General features: G+C 41.9%; 1 protein-coding gene across 5 annotated transcripts in view; it reads right to left on the reverse strand.

Moving 5' to 3' along the window:
- NBEA (neurobeachin) overlaps positions 1–12,724 on the reverse strand; it is a 486,697-nt gene extending 473,973 nt beyond the window's left edge. For all 5 annotated transcript variants that reach the window (XM_054164764.1, XM_054164763.1, XM_054164761.1 and 2 more), the window contains exon 1: positions 12,082–12,724. In XM_054164764.1, the coding sequence (XP_054020739.1) occupies positions 12,082–12,354 (273 nt within the window). In that variant the 5' untranslated portion in view covers positions 12,355–12,724. The remainder of the gene's footprint in view (positions 1–12,081) is intronic.
- Positions 12,725–14,925: the final 2,201 nt, after the last annotated feature.

A 14,925-nucleotide genomic window follows, 5' to 3' on the forward strand; every position in this document is an offset into this window, starting at 1 on the left:
TTTCCAAACACCTAAAAGGTGCACAAAACAAAAAACCCAAACAAACAAAACCAAACCAAACTAAAACAAACAAAACAAACAAAAAAACCCCACCAAACAACAAAACAGCTGACTTCTGTAGGCCATACATGCCATTGCCAAAGACGTAGAAGAAGCAGCAGCAGCAAAGATGCTTTTTTGGAACCCGGGGGGCCCCAGGCAGACACCCCACAAATCTCTTCAGGGAAAAACAATTAGAACAATGTAGCTCCAACCTCCTGAGCATCTTGCTTGGAAGACCTTATTCAGTCAAAGGCAGTCTTACACAAATGTTTCCCTAAGTTTCAGCTATTCTGTCTATGAATATTAACAGTCAAGTAGCCATCAGTCACAGACATGACTCACAAATACCTACCAATTTACCAAAACAGATAATGTATTTCACTGTAGTAACAGAAGGAAAAGAGGATATTCACTTTTGACAATTGTATGTCAGTGAACTTCTCGCTCATGGAGGAGTATGTTACAGCAAACTACCCCACTGGACACGTAAACACTGAGTTTACAATGAAGTCTCAATCTCAAAAAAACCAACCAGCCATCAAGTATAACTTAGCCTCAATGCAGCTTTCAGAGACTGCCTAATAAGTTTCATTTATTAAGACAAAACACAAAATTGGATTTACTTCTCATTTCATGCAACAGCTCTTGCCCCATTCTCGCAACATTCCAATTCCTGCAATTGAACAGCTGCAGCTAGTGCTCTTCTGCATAGATGGTGAACTTCCAAGTACACTCTCCAGACCACTGGGAAGCTCATTCTCTGTGCATAACATACTCAGGTGTATTAGATCATATTTGCTCAGATTATGGAGATGCTACACAATTGGAGCTGACAAAACTGTAGCTACTTTCTGATATAAATAGGTCCTATTGGGGATCCCCCTGTTGGGGATTGGACGTGGCACTTGAAGCCATGGTTTATTTAGTCATGAGGTGCTGGGTGATAGGATGGACTTGATGATCTCTGAGGCATTTTCTAACCTTATTGATTCTATGAAAGGGAAGACAGCTTTCCCATTTTGCCAGATATAAAACATAAATTCCACTATGTAAGAATGCTCCCCTGATTTAAAATTTGTTGTCTTTTGGTTTTGCTTCTGTTTAACTGAAGGTTCTTAACACTATATATATAACATAGTTAAGATTTTTATCTCACATGTATATCATGAAATATTTTTGGATGTAGCAAGCTACACAAAGTATTGCTGAAGAGTAATACCAAATTCTGATCTGTCAGGCATCAGCAATCCAAGACACAGCTTGGCTTCAGTCAGTTCATTACTAGCTTAAATGTGCATTTCATGGTTACTATTCTATATTTAATGAAAGCACATCTTACTGTTTTCTATTTCTTTCTGTAGCACAAGAGAACCTTTGTTTCAACAGGATTGTACGGGTTCTTTTGTGAATCAATGGACATATTTTTTCCAAATTCATATTTGTGTTTATAAATACTCAACACATCTTTCTACAAATCAAAAGAGAAAAATATGAAAAACCCCCTGTAATAGTGGTTCTTAAAGCAGGCAGTCAAAAGTCAATATAATTTAGAAAATTCCATGTAATTGAGTAGTTGTCACAGAGTATGAAGACTTAAAAAGAAAAAAAACAACAAAGTATGATCACATAAAACTGATTAGAGTGTCATATTGCTCTGGTACTGGATTACAGAATGCTCTCCTCAAAGAACAATTATTTTCATCCGTCTGTCTACACCGTCCCAGTATAAAAAGCATTACCAAAAAGCATGACATGAATAACAATTTCACTTGGAAGTGAAAAACTTGCCCTATCTCACTTTCAGGTAATTCCTAAACCTAATACCTATTATGCATAGTTTAGAAAGGCTTCCAATTGTAAATAGAAGGGCAGTGAAAAAACATTACTTTCCATTTTGTAGGGTGTGGAAGAGGATAAGCACTGTTCATATTTACGCAGGCTTTCAATGAATTATTATGTTGGAACAATTTCACTGATGGAATCTAATTTTAAATCAGGGTAATCACATTACAGAGTTGCATTGATATAAAAGAATTGATATCACTGGTATAAATCTCAGTAACACTAACACCTAAACTACTTAAGACTTACTTACTTACTGAAGATTATCATACTCCACAGCAGAACAAACTCTAAACTACAAAAATTACCACAACACAAATTTTAGCAGAATCAGTAGGCTGATCAGAAGTTGAAGTGCTTCTCTACTGGAAATAACAGATAATCTTTATCTTGGAGATTAATGTCATTAATAATCTTTATAAATTGGAAGTTATGAAACTATAGTTCAAAAGCTGAAATCCATCATAATCCTATAGTTGAAACAGATATTTCTATCATTAAGGAAGTAATATGTGACTCTCCACAAATAATCATTTTTTTCTTTTTTGGTGATCATCTTTATGCTGAATATCACATATTGAGTACTGTGGGAACTCATAGTGCATCCAAGCCAAACCTTTGCAAGACAGAATTAGGAAGCAGATCATCAAATTCAAAACGGATGTTTCAGATGATGCTACCTCCAATTATAAAAGCAAGTTCTAAATTTCACTTAAAAGAAAGCTTAAGGGGTTCTGTGTACACAAGGATTAATAAAACTCCACAATGTGGCATTTCCAAACACATGAATAGTAATTAAAGATCAGTCCACCACTTCATCAACATAAACACACAATACTACACTGACCCTTTGGCCACCAGGTACGTACAAGGTATCAACTCAGGAGGTAGTTGCACCGATACTGTTTTCTATAGAGTACTATAAAATTGTGTAGTTACAGGACAGCAACACAAGTTGATTTGAAATGGCAGATATAGCATGACAGGCTAAGACAGAAAAAAAGAAAACAAAACCAAAATGCAGTAACAAGTAATGAATGAGATTGATTTAAAATAGCTTAGATAGCTTATTAAGTTAACACAGCTGTGTTAATACTGTGCACAGTATTTATCAGGATATAAAAGTCTCAATTTGGTACTAACCAAATCACAGATTTCATTCCACTGACTAAATTCAGTATGCCATGAAAAGGAAACAAACACTTCAGCAGAAACGCAAAGATCATGATGCAGTTTTGGCATGTTGGGTTTTGGTGGTGTTTTAAGGACACAATACAGACAGTGATTTATAAATTTGAGAAGTATGAATGAAGACACTGAAAAGCATTAAAATGCAAAGAAACAACTGCACCACAGACTCCTAGACAACAACCTTGTGAATGTAACGAGCCATACCCCTTCACCTCTACCTCTTTGAGTACTTATTTGAAAGTCAAAGTGTGTGGGGGTGACAGTGAGGGAACATACGGAGGAAAGAGAAAGATTAGGATATATCATGGGTTTAGCCAGTTGGATCTGCTGCTGAGTATTCAATATGATGCTGACATCATGCCAGCTTTAAAATGAAAGCGCTGGCTGGAGCAAAGTATCATGGGGCTTGTAGTTTAGATTGCAAACTGAGAAGCTTCCCATTTCTGGTTTCTGCTTCCACCTTCCGTTTTAGGAGTGTTGCTCTTTTCCACTGAGGTGGCTGTGGACCTGCAGAATGAGGGGGTCATTTTATCACTGGCTTCTGCTGCTGCTTCTGCTTTTGCTGTGCTTTCCCACAAAAACAAGCTAAGGTAACTGTATATCGTATCATCTCATTAAACTTATCTCAGCCCAGAGCTTTTTGTGTTACTTTCCTTCCTGATCTGGAGGAAACCCAGGTGCATGTGAAACCAGGAGAGTCTGTTTTGACAAGAAAATTCAATTAAAGCTTGTTAAAAGAATTTTGTATTTCCCTCCCTGTAGTATCTTTGCCAGGTTGATGTCTCTGCTTTTCAGGGGTGGCTGGGGCTGATGTGCTGGGGCCTAGCCCCGGTTTCATTACAATTACATAAAACCTTATGCACTTGTAGTTGATGCTAGTTGATGTAGTTGATGTAGTTAGCCTGGAGAAGAGAAGGCTCAGGGGTGACCTCATTGCCCTCTACAACTACCTGAAAGGTGGTTGTAGACAGGAAAGGGTTGGTCTCTTCTCCCAGGCAACCAGCACCAGAACAAGGGGACACAGTCTCAAGCTGTGCCAGGGGAGGTTTAGACTCGAGGTGAGGAAAAAGTTCTTCACTGAGCGAGTCATTCGTCATTGGAATGGGCTGCCCAGGGAGGTGGTGGAGTCACCGTCCCTGGAGGTGTTCAAGGGGAGATTGGACGTGGCACTTGGTGCCATGGTCTAGTCGTGAGGTCTGTTGGGACAGGTTGTACTTAATGATCCTTGGGGTCTCTTCCAACTTTAGTTATACTGTGATACTGTGATGTGCTCAGGGATGTGCTTATTGCCTCAGGGAAATGGATTAGTGTTATGGTGTTGATGTGCTGGCTACTGGCATGTTATGATATGGTTGCTCGACTAGCCACATGGTTTAGATGTCATCTCACCCAATTGTTAGGCCAGGTCTTGTCCAGAACGATGCAAGTCTTTGCTAAGAACACCACTTGGAGACCTACCCAAAGGCTGGATAGGATGTTAGTCACCTCCAATTTCTTGAAATTTCACCCCTGAACAAGTACAAAATCTTGGCAAGCTGGTAAAATTTTTGGGAAAGGTATGCTGTCAGCCTGGAAATCTTTGAGAGACAGAAATCACTATGGTGTGTTGGAGCCTGGTCCATGCCTATCAAGTCTTTCTCATGACCATTCAGAACACTCAGGGGCAAGAGGTCTCTCAACCTACAGGCAGACACTGTGGCTACTCAGACCCCAACAGCAGGCATGGCAGCTGTACCAAAGAACCAGCCTGTCAGTATCAGTCACCCCTGTACAGAAAAAGGAACACACAATGAAAGCAGTTCATCTTGCAAAAGGATGAGGATGAATCAGGGTCATCACAGGAACAAGAGGAAGAGCCAGAGGTGCTCACTCAGTCTTTATCCCTGGCCTTGAAAGACAGCCAAGGACAAATAATGACAGATTCTGACAATACAAGGAAGGTCTCTCCTCCTCTGTACAGGCCTGTGTTTCAGCTATGAAGAAACTGTCCCAGAAGGTCCATAAACTAAAAAAGAACATGTCCTATTCCCCACTCCTATGGTCCTGTGTTTCAGCTATAAGAGCAGGCACTTCCCTGTTTAAAGGAGAGAATCTGAGAGGTACACACCATGGTGTACCCTGTGGTTTTGCTTACATGACCATGGGGACAGCATGAGGAACGGAGATGGAAAAACTTTAGTCCTAGCTACATGAGTCTGTGAATTACATGGGAATTCACCCCAGGAGAATGTTACCCCAGTTTCTAGTGGAAAAGAGCCCAAAAAGGGCAGAAGAATTGATACTGCTTCTGATCCTCCTGAAGGGGCTTCCAAAGCATTTTCACAAGATGCAAATGATTCCACTCAGAATTAGAGGTGCCCTGCCTGCAAGCAGGTGGAGGAAAGGGACAATTGGATATATTGGACTGTATGGATCCAATGACTTGGCATGTGGAATCTGCAAAAGTATTAAGCCTGAGCAGACACAGATGCACAGTGTACTCCAATGCCATCAAATTATGAGGGGTGGAACCCATCTATGTTACTGGTGTGACAGAGGGATCCCAACCACTGGATGTGTTGGAAGCTGAGCACCAGAATGCGAGCCACACTTTGCTTTCACTTGAAAGGGTAGAAGGGGTCACTGGAATCAACTGCCCCAGAGGTAGAAACAGCCCCATCATTTGGACTGATCGAAACTGTACTGCAACAGGGTAGAGCTTCAGAGCATCTGCAGTAAGAAGCCTGCTTTGTACTGCAAGGCAATCTATTTTGAGTGAGAACGCACAGTGAATGATGTATGATGCATGTTTGTATGATGTCAATTGCTGCTGGGCATGACATAGATGGTATAGAACAAGAGGTGGAGTATGTCATGGGTTTAACGAATTGAATCTGCTGGTGAGTATTTGATACCATGCTGGTGTCATGCCAGGCTTAAAATCAAAGTGCTGGCCAGAGCAAAGACAGTGTGGTGGGGCTTCCAGTTTGGATTGTAATATGTTTCCAGTTGCTGCTTCCATTTTCAAGTTTGGGGTGTTGGTCTTTTCCACTAATTTCGCTGTGGTTTGGGGGAAGTAATTTTATCACTGTTTTTTTGCTGCTGCTTCTTCTTTCACCATGGTGTGTGAAACAGGCCCAAGGTAATTGTACATCCTATCATCTCAACCCAGGGTGCTTTTTTTTGTATGTTACTTTCCCTCCCAAGCTGGGGGTAGGGGACTTGAGAGCAGACTGTGCCAAAGCAGTACAGTATATAACTACATATACAGCCAAATGCTTAGTCTTGTAAAACACACAGTTTAAATGGGGAATCAGGTCATGCTTTTGTAAAAATAGTATCTTGAAAGAGAAAGGTGCTAACCCTTTGCTTGATGCAAAGGGATAAAACATAGGTAGAGTTTCAGGTGAGAGTAGGGGGAAAGGCCCTAGATTGGAGGTGTTTTATTAACACCAGCCTCAGAATCTTATTACTTCAGTGTGATAAAAATAATAAAAAAATCCTTTAAGTATTCACCTCCCTTCTAATCCATGAACTGAATCCTGTAGAAACGTGTCAGATATAAAGCTAAGAAGAAAATAGGTATTCAGAGTTAAGCAGAAAGGAATACTCAGTGCTAGGCTCACCTTGGCAGATTTACCTATAGAAATGTATCAATCCTTTATAACAGAACCACAGCCAATTCCATGACACTTGCTGAGATACCACTAGTGCTTCATGACTGATACAAGGACTGAACAAACTTCCCACCCATAAACACCTCATGTCAAGGATTAGTTTAGAAGGCCAAAACAATCAGTTATACTGAAACAAATTAAGTGAACACACAGTCATTCAAAGATTTTCTGTAAATTTTCCATAGCTTAAATAGAGGCCCATGAAACACTATTACAAACTCTTGTATTGGATACTGCTCTTTCCATATGGCTCTGGTAGTTTCTAGGGTAACATCCAGAAATAGGTTAGTATGGAGCTAACATGAGCACAATAAAAGGGACCTGCTGGGATAGGCAGTAACTTGGACAAGGACTGCCAGCTCCAGTTAAGTATTACCTAAAACCAAAACAAAACAACTTTAAAATTCCCAAGAATGCCAGGTTTTTCAAATAATACTATCATCAAAGAATTGTATTACAAAATTTGAAAGGTTTACACCAGGAAAATGGAGTTTCTCAAGCGTACAAGACTATTTCTACACTCACATGGCGCACGTCTTCTCAGAGTCAAACAGCAGACAAAAACCAAAAGTGATTCTTCCCCCAAGACAAGAACAGAACTGTGCCACAAAGACATTGCAGCAACCAAAACTGTATGTAAATGGATTCAAAGAATCCAACTAACAAGATGACCCTGAACCAACATTCAAAGAAAAGAAGCAAAAATGGAAAAAATATTTCTTATCTATGCTTTGCTTTACATTTTTGCTTATGACCACTACTATGGAAAGCCTGTAGGGCAAGAAGGATCTCTCACACAATCTAACCCATTTCTTCTGAAGCTGCAAATGCCACTCCTACACGTACACAATGTGACAGAGCACTAAAAAATGGCTTACCTCTTGTGATGGGTGACTAACAGGGAAGTAGGATGGAACAGCCAAGAAAATGAGAAGAGCTAGGCAGAAGCGTGGGCTGTAGTCAACAAGAACTGCAAGAGACTTTTTGAACTATGCCTGGTGTTTGACCTAGTTCTTATAAGCACTCTCTACCCTGACAAAACATACATAAAAGCTTTCAAGACTGTACAAGGAGAATGCTGGTCAGCCACACCTGTATCAGATTGAAATTTGTTCAAATCTGCATCACATCATCTGGTCAAGATGCACAGGAAAAATAAGCAGTATGTGTCAACACCAGCCACAATTTTTTTAGTATCAGTTGGCTTCCTGTTCACCTTTCTTACTTCGTACTGCCATAGAATCACCACTACAAAACTGAATAGAAGAATCTAGGAAATTTAAACTGGAACAAACTTTCTAAAAGCTGAGAGACAATGCAATTTGCGTGGTCACATTTGATGAAAGCTTGCCATAAAAAGACAGTTCAAAATATAGACTGAAGGAAAAATACCAAAACTATTGAAATATTGGGAAACCAGAGAATTAAAGCAGCAAGTCAATGAAAACAATGAAAGGCCATTCAAGATATATTATATAAAAATTAATTAAAGCCAGATGTGGGAATTTTGTGCAAGGAAATGTGTGCAACAAAAATACACTTGAAGTAGAATACAAGTGGATAGAATGGCCCATTTCCACCATGATATCATACTTACTGAAATTTTATTTTTAAAATAAAATTTTAAATGTCAGTCTAACACATATCAGATGTAAAAGTGTGTCAAGATGCAAAGGAAATATGTGGAAAGTCAAGCAGTACATCTATCATAATAATAACAACATCTTTGACAGTACCCTAAGAAAACTAACAAAGCTGTTGAAAGGGGAAAGGTCTCTTCATCAATAGTAGAGCAGACATGGTGTCAAATACCCCCAAAGAGAAATCACGATGAGCAACTAGAGGATTATGTTGTTTCCAAGGAAAGCCTTTTCCAGTTTGGTGGTTTGCAGTACACAAGGGTCAGTGCACACACGTCTCAGAAAGCACATGGTGAACCTGGAAATTCATATTAAACCTACAGAGCAAAATGAACACCATCACAGAAGAATAAATGAGGTACAATGAGAAATTCCTTCCTACTTTTCTAGAAAAGTAAAAATAATACAATATTCTAAAAAATCATTCCAGGAAAGCTTTCAGCTCAGACTCTTAACATCTTCTGACCTTCGCAGTATTAACAATAGCATGTTGTTTTTCAAGGGTAACTGTAAGTAGTTCATATTGAGGGCTGAACTCTCACTCTATTGAGTCTTCTATTCTAATGCTAAAAAATGAAAAATAACACAAGCAATACTAGAAACTCTACCAAGTGAAACTCTATTAAATACATTCACAAGTATAACAGAACTTTAAACACACAAGTTTGAAGGAAAAGAAGTGTCACAAAAAAACGCATCAAAGGAAACAACTAATCCCATAAGCAGTATAGGCATGCCAAAGAACAAAATACTATCTGAGCTGAAAGGTGACTGTTAAAATTTAGCAAAACTGAAAATCCAACAAAACATTAGACACGGAAAAAAGATTTTCAGCACTGCATAAAAAGCACTTCATCGCCTCACAGATAAAATAAATTACTGTGTCCATCAAGACCAGAAGGTACTACATAAAGTACGTCTGAAATTTAGTAACAGAGAACACAGTGTGGGGCCACCAAAAGAATTATTTAAAGGTAAAAACTTTTCAAGGGAAACCCTAAGAGAAAAACTTAACAGGAAAGAAGAGTGACCATCTCTACGACAAGGGCAAGACAAACCAAAGTTTTGTCTCAGACATTTGCTATTGCTTCCACACAGATGCAGAAATACTGAACTGACTTAAGCTTTAAAGAGAATAGTAACCTCAGAGGAAAAAAAACCAACAACAACAACAAAAACCCCCACCAACCCAACAACAAACAAAACACCAACCATCATCTCAATCTTTAACTATGAGATAATGAAAGAAGTCTCAGCTATTAGCAAATGGCTTATAGATACCAAATATGTTGTAGTATAGGCAAGATTTCTCTTGAAGACTGACATATCAAACTGAAATCAGCTCTTTCAGCACTGTCAACTCATTCTCACACTTGCAGTAAAAGTTATTCAGAAATAGAAAATGCTAAAGGAAAATACAACACACACAGCAAATGAGAAAAAAAAAAATCAAGTTCCCTCTACTCCTAAACATCCCCCTAAAAAATGCTTCTAAACTACAAATCTGTATTTTATTTAAAGTTACTATTGAAATCCTTAATACAGAATCAGATAATGTTTAGTAGTTCAGGTATATGCCATCAGCTTTACTTTGTATCTGTCAAATTCACTACATTTGTTTCATAGGCAAGTAATGTCAGTTTCAAAAATACAAGCAGAAGTTCCAGTCATTCACTGCTCTCAGAAGAGAAAAGATCAGCAGACACAATATAACCTCTCTCTGCTGTGGGAATACTGACTATTGTATATTACAGTCCATCTGTTAAGTAATGACTGATCCAGAATGCATTGCTACTGCAGCAGACTCCCAAGCAGTTTCACATTCATATACGTCTCCCAATGCTGAGAGAACTGTTAAACACTCTTGCATTTATTTTTAAATATGAGCATAGTTTCCAACAATAGGAACTAATTAGCAGGTAAATTTTATATGCAGGCACTGTCACAAGCACTACATGTCCTCAACACAAATACCAAAACATATTTGAACCTCCTCCCCCAAAGACAAGCCAATGTGAGTCCAGTTGCTGATGAATTAACAGCTAGAATTAAAACAAGCTTAAATATCAGTAAAAAGAATGAAAGAAAGAAAATGGGAAAAGGATTAGATATCTTTGTATCTGTCACAATCTACACAAAGCCAGTTAATAAAATAACTGCACGTCATCCCCTTCTTTTGAGTGCTACTGTTAAAGGAATGGGAATAATCCAATAAAGTTATGATGACTTGTACCACACTCATAAAAAAAATAAATTGCAATTCAGGTTTCAGTTGTGTCAAACAGCTTGAAGAAAGGAGTGTGAAATATACCAGATTACTGTTTTGATATATTCACAAAACTATTAGGGCTTTAACCCTGTGTGTTCAGACAAGTCATAAATATTAAAATAATCTGACCAAACCACGTCTTCCCCTGCATGCTGCAGCTTCTCAATTCAGTCTGTGCTAGGTCAAATGCAAATAACTGTCAAACAGCTGAACACATCCTTTTAAAGTGTTTGAAACAAAATACATTCTTCACATGACTTCATATATATATTGAGTGATGGTTAGAAGCATTAAAGTCATCTGAAACAAAGGCAGTTTCAATTAATTGCCATTCAGTTTTGGGCAGTCATTTTTCTGTCCTATTTTACATGCAAAAATTTTGGATATTTCATTGACTGAACTGCTTCAAAAGATTTGCTGCAGTAAATCTTGCATTCAGGAGCAGCACCAAATTGCACATAATTGAAAGTGATTCATTTTTTTGATCCACTCGTTTGGCTTCTGTAGGTTCCTCAGGCTTTGGTGTAGGTAGCGCAAAAACATTAAGTCATACAGTCCTGCAGTAACTCTTTCACTCCACGAAGTGAGCAGATGACTAAGGAGCTACATTTTAGCATCTTCTTATTTCAAGCTATTTACCAGCATATGACAGTATTTTGCAATGCACAGACCTTAAACAAAATTAGCAGCAGCACTTACTTTGCAGACAAGAACGTGTTTTGGAAAGCATGGCAGATTAGTAAGGCATAAGCAACCCAACACAATACTGCAATACAAGTAACTCTTTATTCCAGATATAAAAGCATATTATTAAATCCTTGAAAAAAAATCTCCCTCCTCCCCTTTCCTCCACATTACATATACTCAGCTAGCTCAGAGCAAACAGGGTTAAACCTTTCACATGTTTCAGCCACTAAGATACCAGCTCAGGCTGCTTTTTTTAATGCATTTCAGTTAAAAACAGATACTACATTCATGCCACTCTTCTTCCAATGAGGAAACCACTAGGTTACAGGGCAGCGTCCAGTTTCCGAAATTACAAATTACTTAATCTCTTTAATTTTTACATTGTGAACTGCACAGGAGGCGGCTGGGGGAAGGCACTGGCAAGGGGAAGTGGCCTGTCTGTACTAGGTAGGGTCCTGTTCGGAGTTTAGGGAGTGCTGAAGGGGTTTCTGTCACATGTACGACGAGGAGACACGCAGGTCGCAGCATTAACATGAGAGGGACAAGAGGAGTTTGGAAAGGAAAGATGGTTGGGGAAGGCCCATGCGTGTAGGAGGGACACGGGGGCAGGGAAAATGAAGGTCCCTTTCGGGTTGCACAGAGGCGGAGGGGGGTTGTAGGGAGCATCTCCGGGAGGAGGTAGGCTACGCCGGCCGGTGCCCAGGGGCCCTATGCCCGCCGGGGCGTCACCGGGGCGGGGTGCACAGCCGCTTACCAGGTTCAGCACCGTCTCCACGATGTCCCGGTTGCTGACCTCCCCGACCTGGATGAGTCCGATGAGGACGGCGAATTTCATCCGGATATTGCGGATCGGCACCGATGGGTTAATCATCCCCGCGGGGAGCACCACGGACCCAGAGCCCGACGCCCTCAGCTCCCCCATCACCGCAACGCTGCTGCCGCCGCCTCCGCCTCCACCGCCGGCCCCGACGGAGATGAGTCCCGCGGGCTGCGGGTCCGGCCCCGACACTGGCTTCTCGCTCGCCATTTACCCCCCGCCGTTACCGGCACCTGCCGCCTCTGCCTCCCCGCCCGGCCGGGCCGAGCCGCGCATCCACCGCAGTCTCACTCGGCGGGGCCGCAGGGAGCCGGCCCGAGGCGCAGGCACCGTCCCAGGAGCCGCTCCCCCGCTCCGCTATAATGAGGGATTATTATGGGCGCTGATGCCCCGTTAGCCGAAGGCTGCCGAGCCGGGGCCACCTCCCCGCCGCGGGGCAGGCAGAGCGGGCGCCGCGAACGTGACGCGGCGCGGCCCGGCGGAGGCGAGCGGCGCGTGGAGCTGACGGCGGCGCGAGCGATCGCCGCTGCCGCTGTTGTTGTGGAGCCGAAACCGCCGCCGCTCACGCCGCCATGTTGCCGCCCCCTGCCTGCGGTAGCCGCTAGAGCGCCTGCGCCGAGCCCGTCTAGGGGAGTGGCCGAGCCAAGCCCCCCCAGCCGGCCGGCAGACAGGTGAGCAGGTGCACCGGAGCTGCGCTGCCACCGTGGCGGCGTGAGGGGCCGCGCTGAGGCACGGAACCACCGCCTCTCGCCGGAGAACCGCACGCCTCCTCAGGCCGGCGCCCACCCGCTCCAGAGAGACCGTGCACCGCCTCCTGAAGGGACAGGGAGGCGCCCACCAGCCCGCCTCGACGGAGGATCATCCCTCTGTCGAGGGCTCGGTCTTTCCCCTCCGCCCCAGGGCGCCTCCTGCGGGAGGAGCGAGCCGCTGAGCCGCCTATAGAGGCTGCGGTCGCTGCCGTGGTAGTTAGCGCCCGCCGCAAGCTGGAGGCCCCCATCTTCGGGAGTGTCCCCTCCTCGTCTTCCCCAGGACCTTGCTTTTCAGCCAGCTCCCACACTTTCGAGCTTCTGTGGTTTCTGCTGTGCCTTCCACACACTAGTCCCGCGCTTCTGCGTGAGGGGTGGATGTGTAGGGACCTTTTCGGATGAAGGGGGTTTAACAGCTTCGGTCTTTACAAGCGGTCAGATTTCAATGAGGGTGTCAAGGGTTGTGCAAGGTCTCCGTAGCTGAGGTCTCCTTAGGCATGGGACAACTGAAAACCTAGGGTCTGAAAGCCTGAGAGCTCTTGTGGTGCTTGTGCAAAGCAGAGGGGTATTTGTTCAAAGTTAGTACATACACTCCTGTCCCTTGCTGATGGTGTGCATACACAGATGTCCAGCAGTTTTACCAAGCCTCTTAGTTGCAGTGATGCCTCATGGCAAAGAGTATTTCTTCAAGCTCTTCCATTATCATCAGAGAAACAACAGTACCTCTCATATTTGGAAGAGACTGAAATTATTCAAATAGTTGGAATAAAGTTGTATATGTTTGCTCTGCATGTGCTGGAGATCATCCATCCCCTTTATATCTTGGCTTCACAGTGGCTGTAATCAGAAAGTTGACTTTTACAATAAATCCTGTTCTCTGGTCTCAGAATACCATTTGTCCTGTCTCTTCTGTAACCCCAAATTTAGGAATTTGGCTGGATTGCTGGTCCTCTTTATACCCATCTTTTAACTGTATAAACAGAGTAAATCAGCAGGACCCTGTCACTGCATCAACCAGGATTACTGGAAATGCTCTGAGCTCCACCAAGAAGAGAAAGGTCTCAGCTCTGTACTATGCAATGCATTAACTCTGCATACTTGTCTACACAGTATGTTACATTTACTTGTTTGCAAGGTCAATAGATGCTTAACTATGCATAGCCCAGTGATTAGCTGGAAGTCACAGAATCAACTTTATTTCAGAAAACTGCAAAAGATGGGGAGAAAACCCAAAAGATTGATTATTGGAGATAAGAAAGCACAAAGTGTTCCTGGAGGGAAATTCCTGTACAATTTGCCGCCATTCATGAGCAGCTTTGTATGACTTGGAATAAAGCAATACTTTAATTTCATAGACTTGTTGAGGAGCCAAAAGTTCCATATCCCCCCAGCCTCGTAGCAGAACTAGCAAAACTGAATACGCATGCAGTCAACTGCTTTGCTATAAAAAGTCAGCCCGTATTAGTTTAAACACCCAAAGAGGGGAGTGCTTGAGTGAAGTAGCTAGGCAGAGTTTCAACTGTAGCGGATGAGAAGCACTTGTGTATCACAGTGTGAGTTCTAGGCACGGTAACTTCCAGCTAGTGGATAATGATGAGCTGATCAAGTAGTGTGTTTCAAATTGCACTTGCTGTTTCTGTCCTTGGTTAAAGTAAGTCCTGTTCTAGAAGCTTTTTAAAAGATTCTCCAGAAAAAAAATAGACAAAAATTCTTAACTTGGGAACATCAGTGAAAGCTTCCATGACTTTTTTTACTTTACCCCATTTTCCATTAAAACAAGCAAATAACCCACAAAACCCCCCCCCAGAACAAGTAAACAAACAACCCCTCCCCCAAAAAACAACCAACCAACCACACATAAAAGCAAACAACCAAACAAAAAAGGAGACTGCCCAAAAGTGTTTATCTTGATTTCAGAAAGGAATGAATCATGCTTTTAATAATAATTTCTGGAAGCCAAGTATCCTTTTAGAGTTTGAGAGTCCTTAAGTTTGTGTAAACTTAATTAAATTTACATGTAAATATTTTAAAAAAT

This window comes from Dryobates pubescens, chromosome 10 (assembly GCF_014839835.1).
Source record: "Dryobates pubescens isolate bDryPub1 chromosome 10, bDryPub1.pri, whole genome shotgun sequence".
Lineage (NCBI taxonomy): Eukaryota > Metazoa > Chordata > Aves > Piciformes > Picidae > Dryobates > Dryobates pubescens.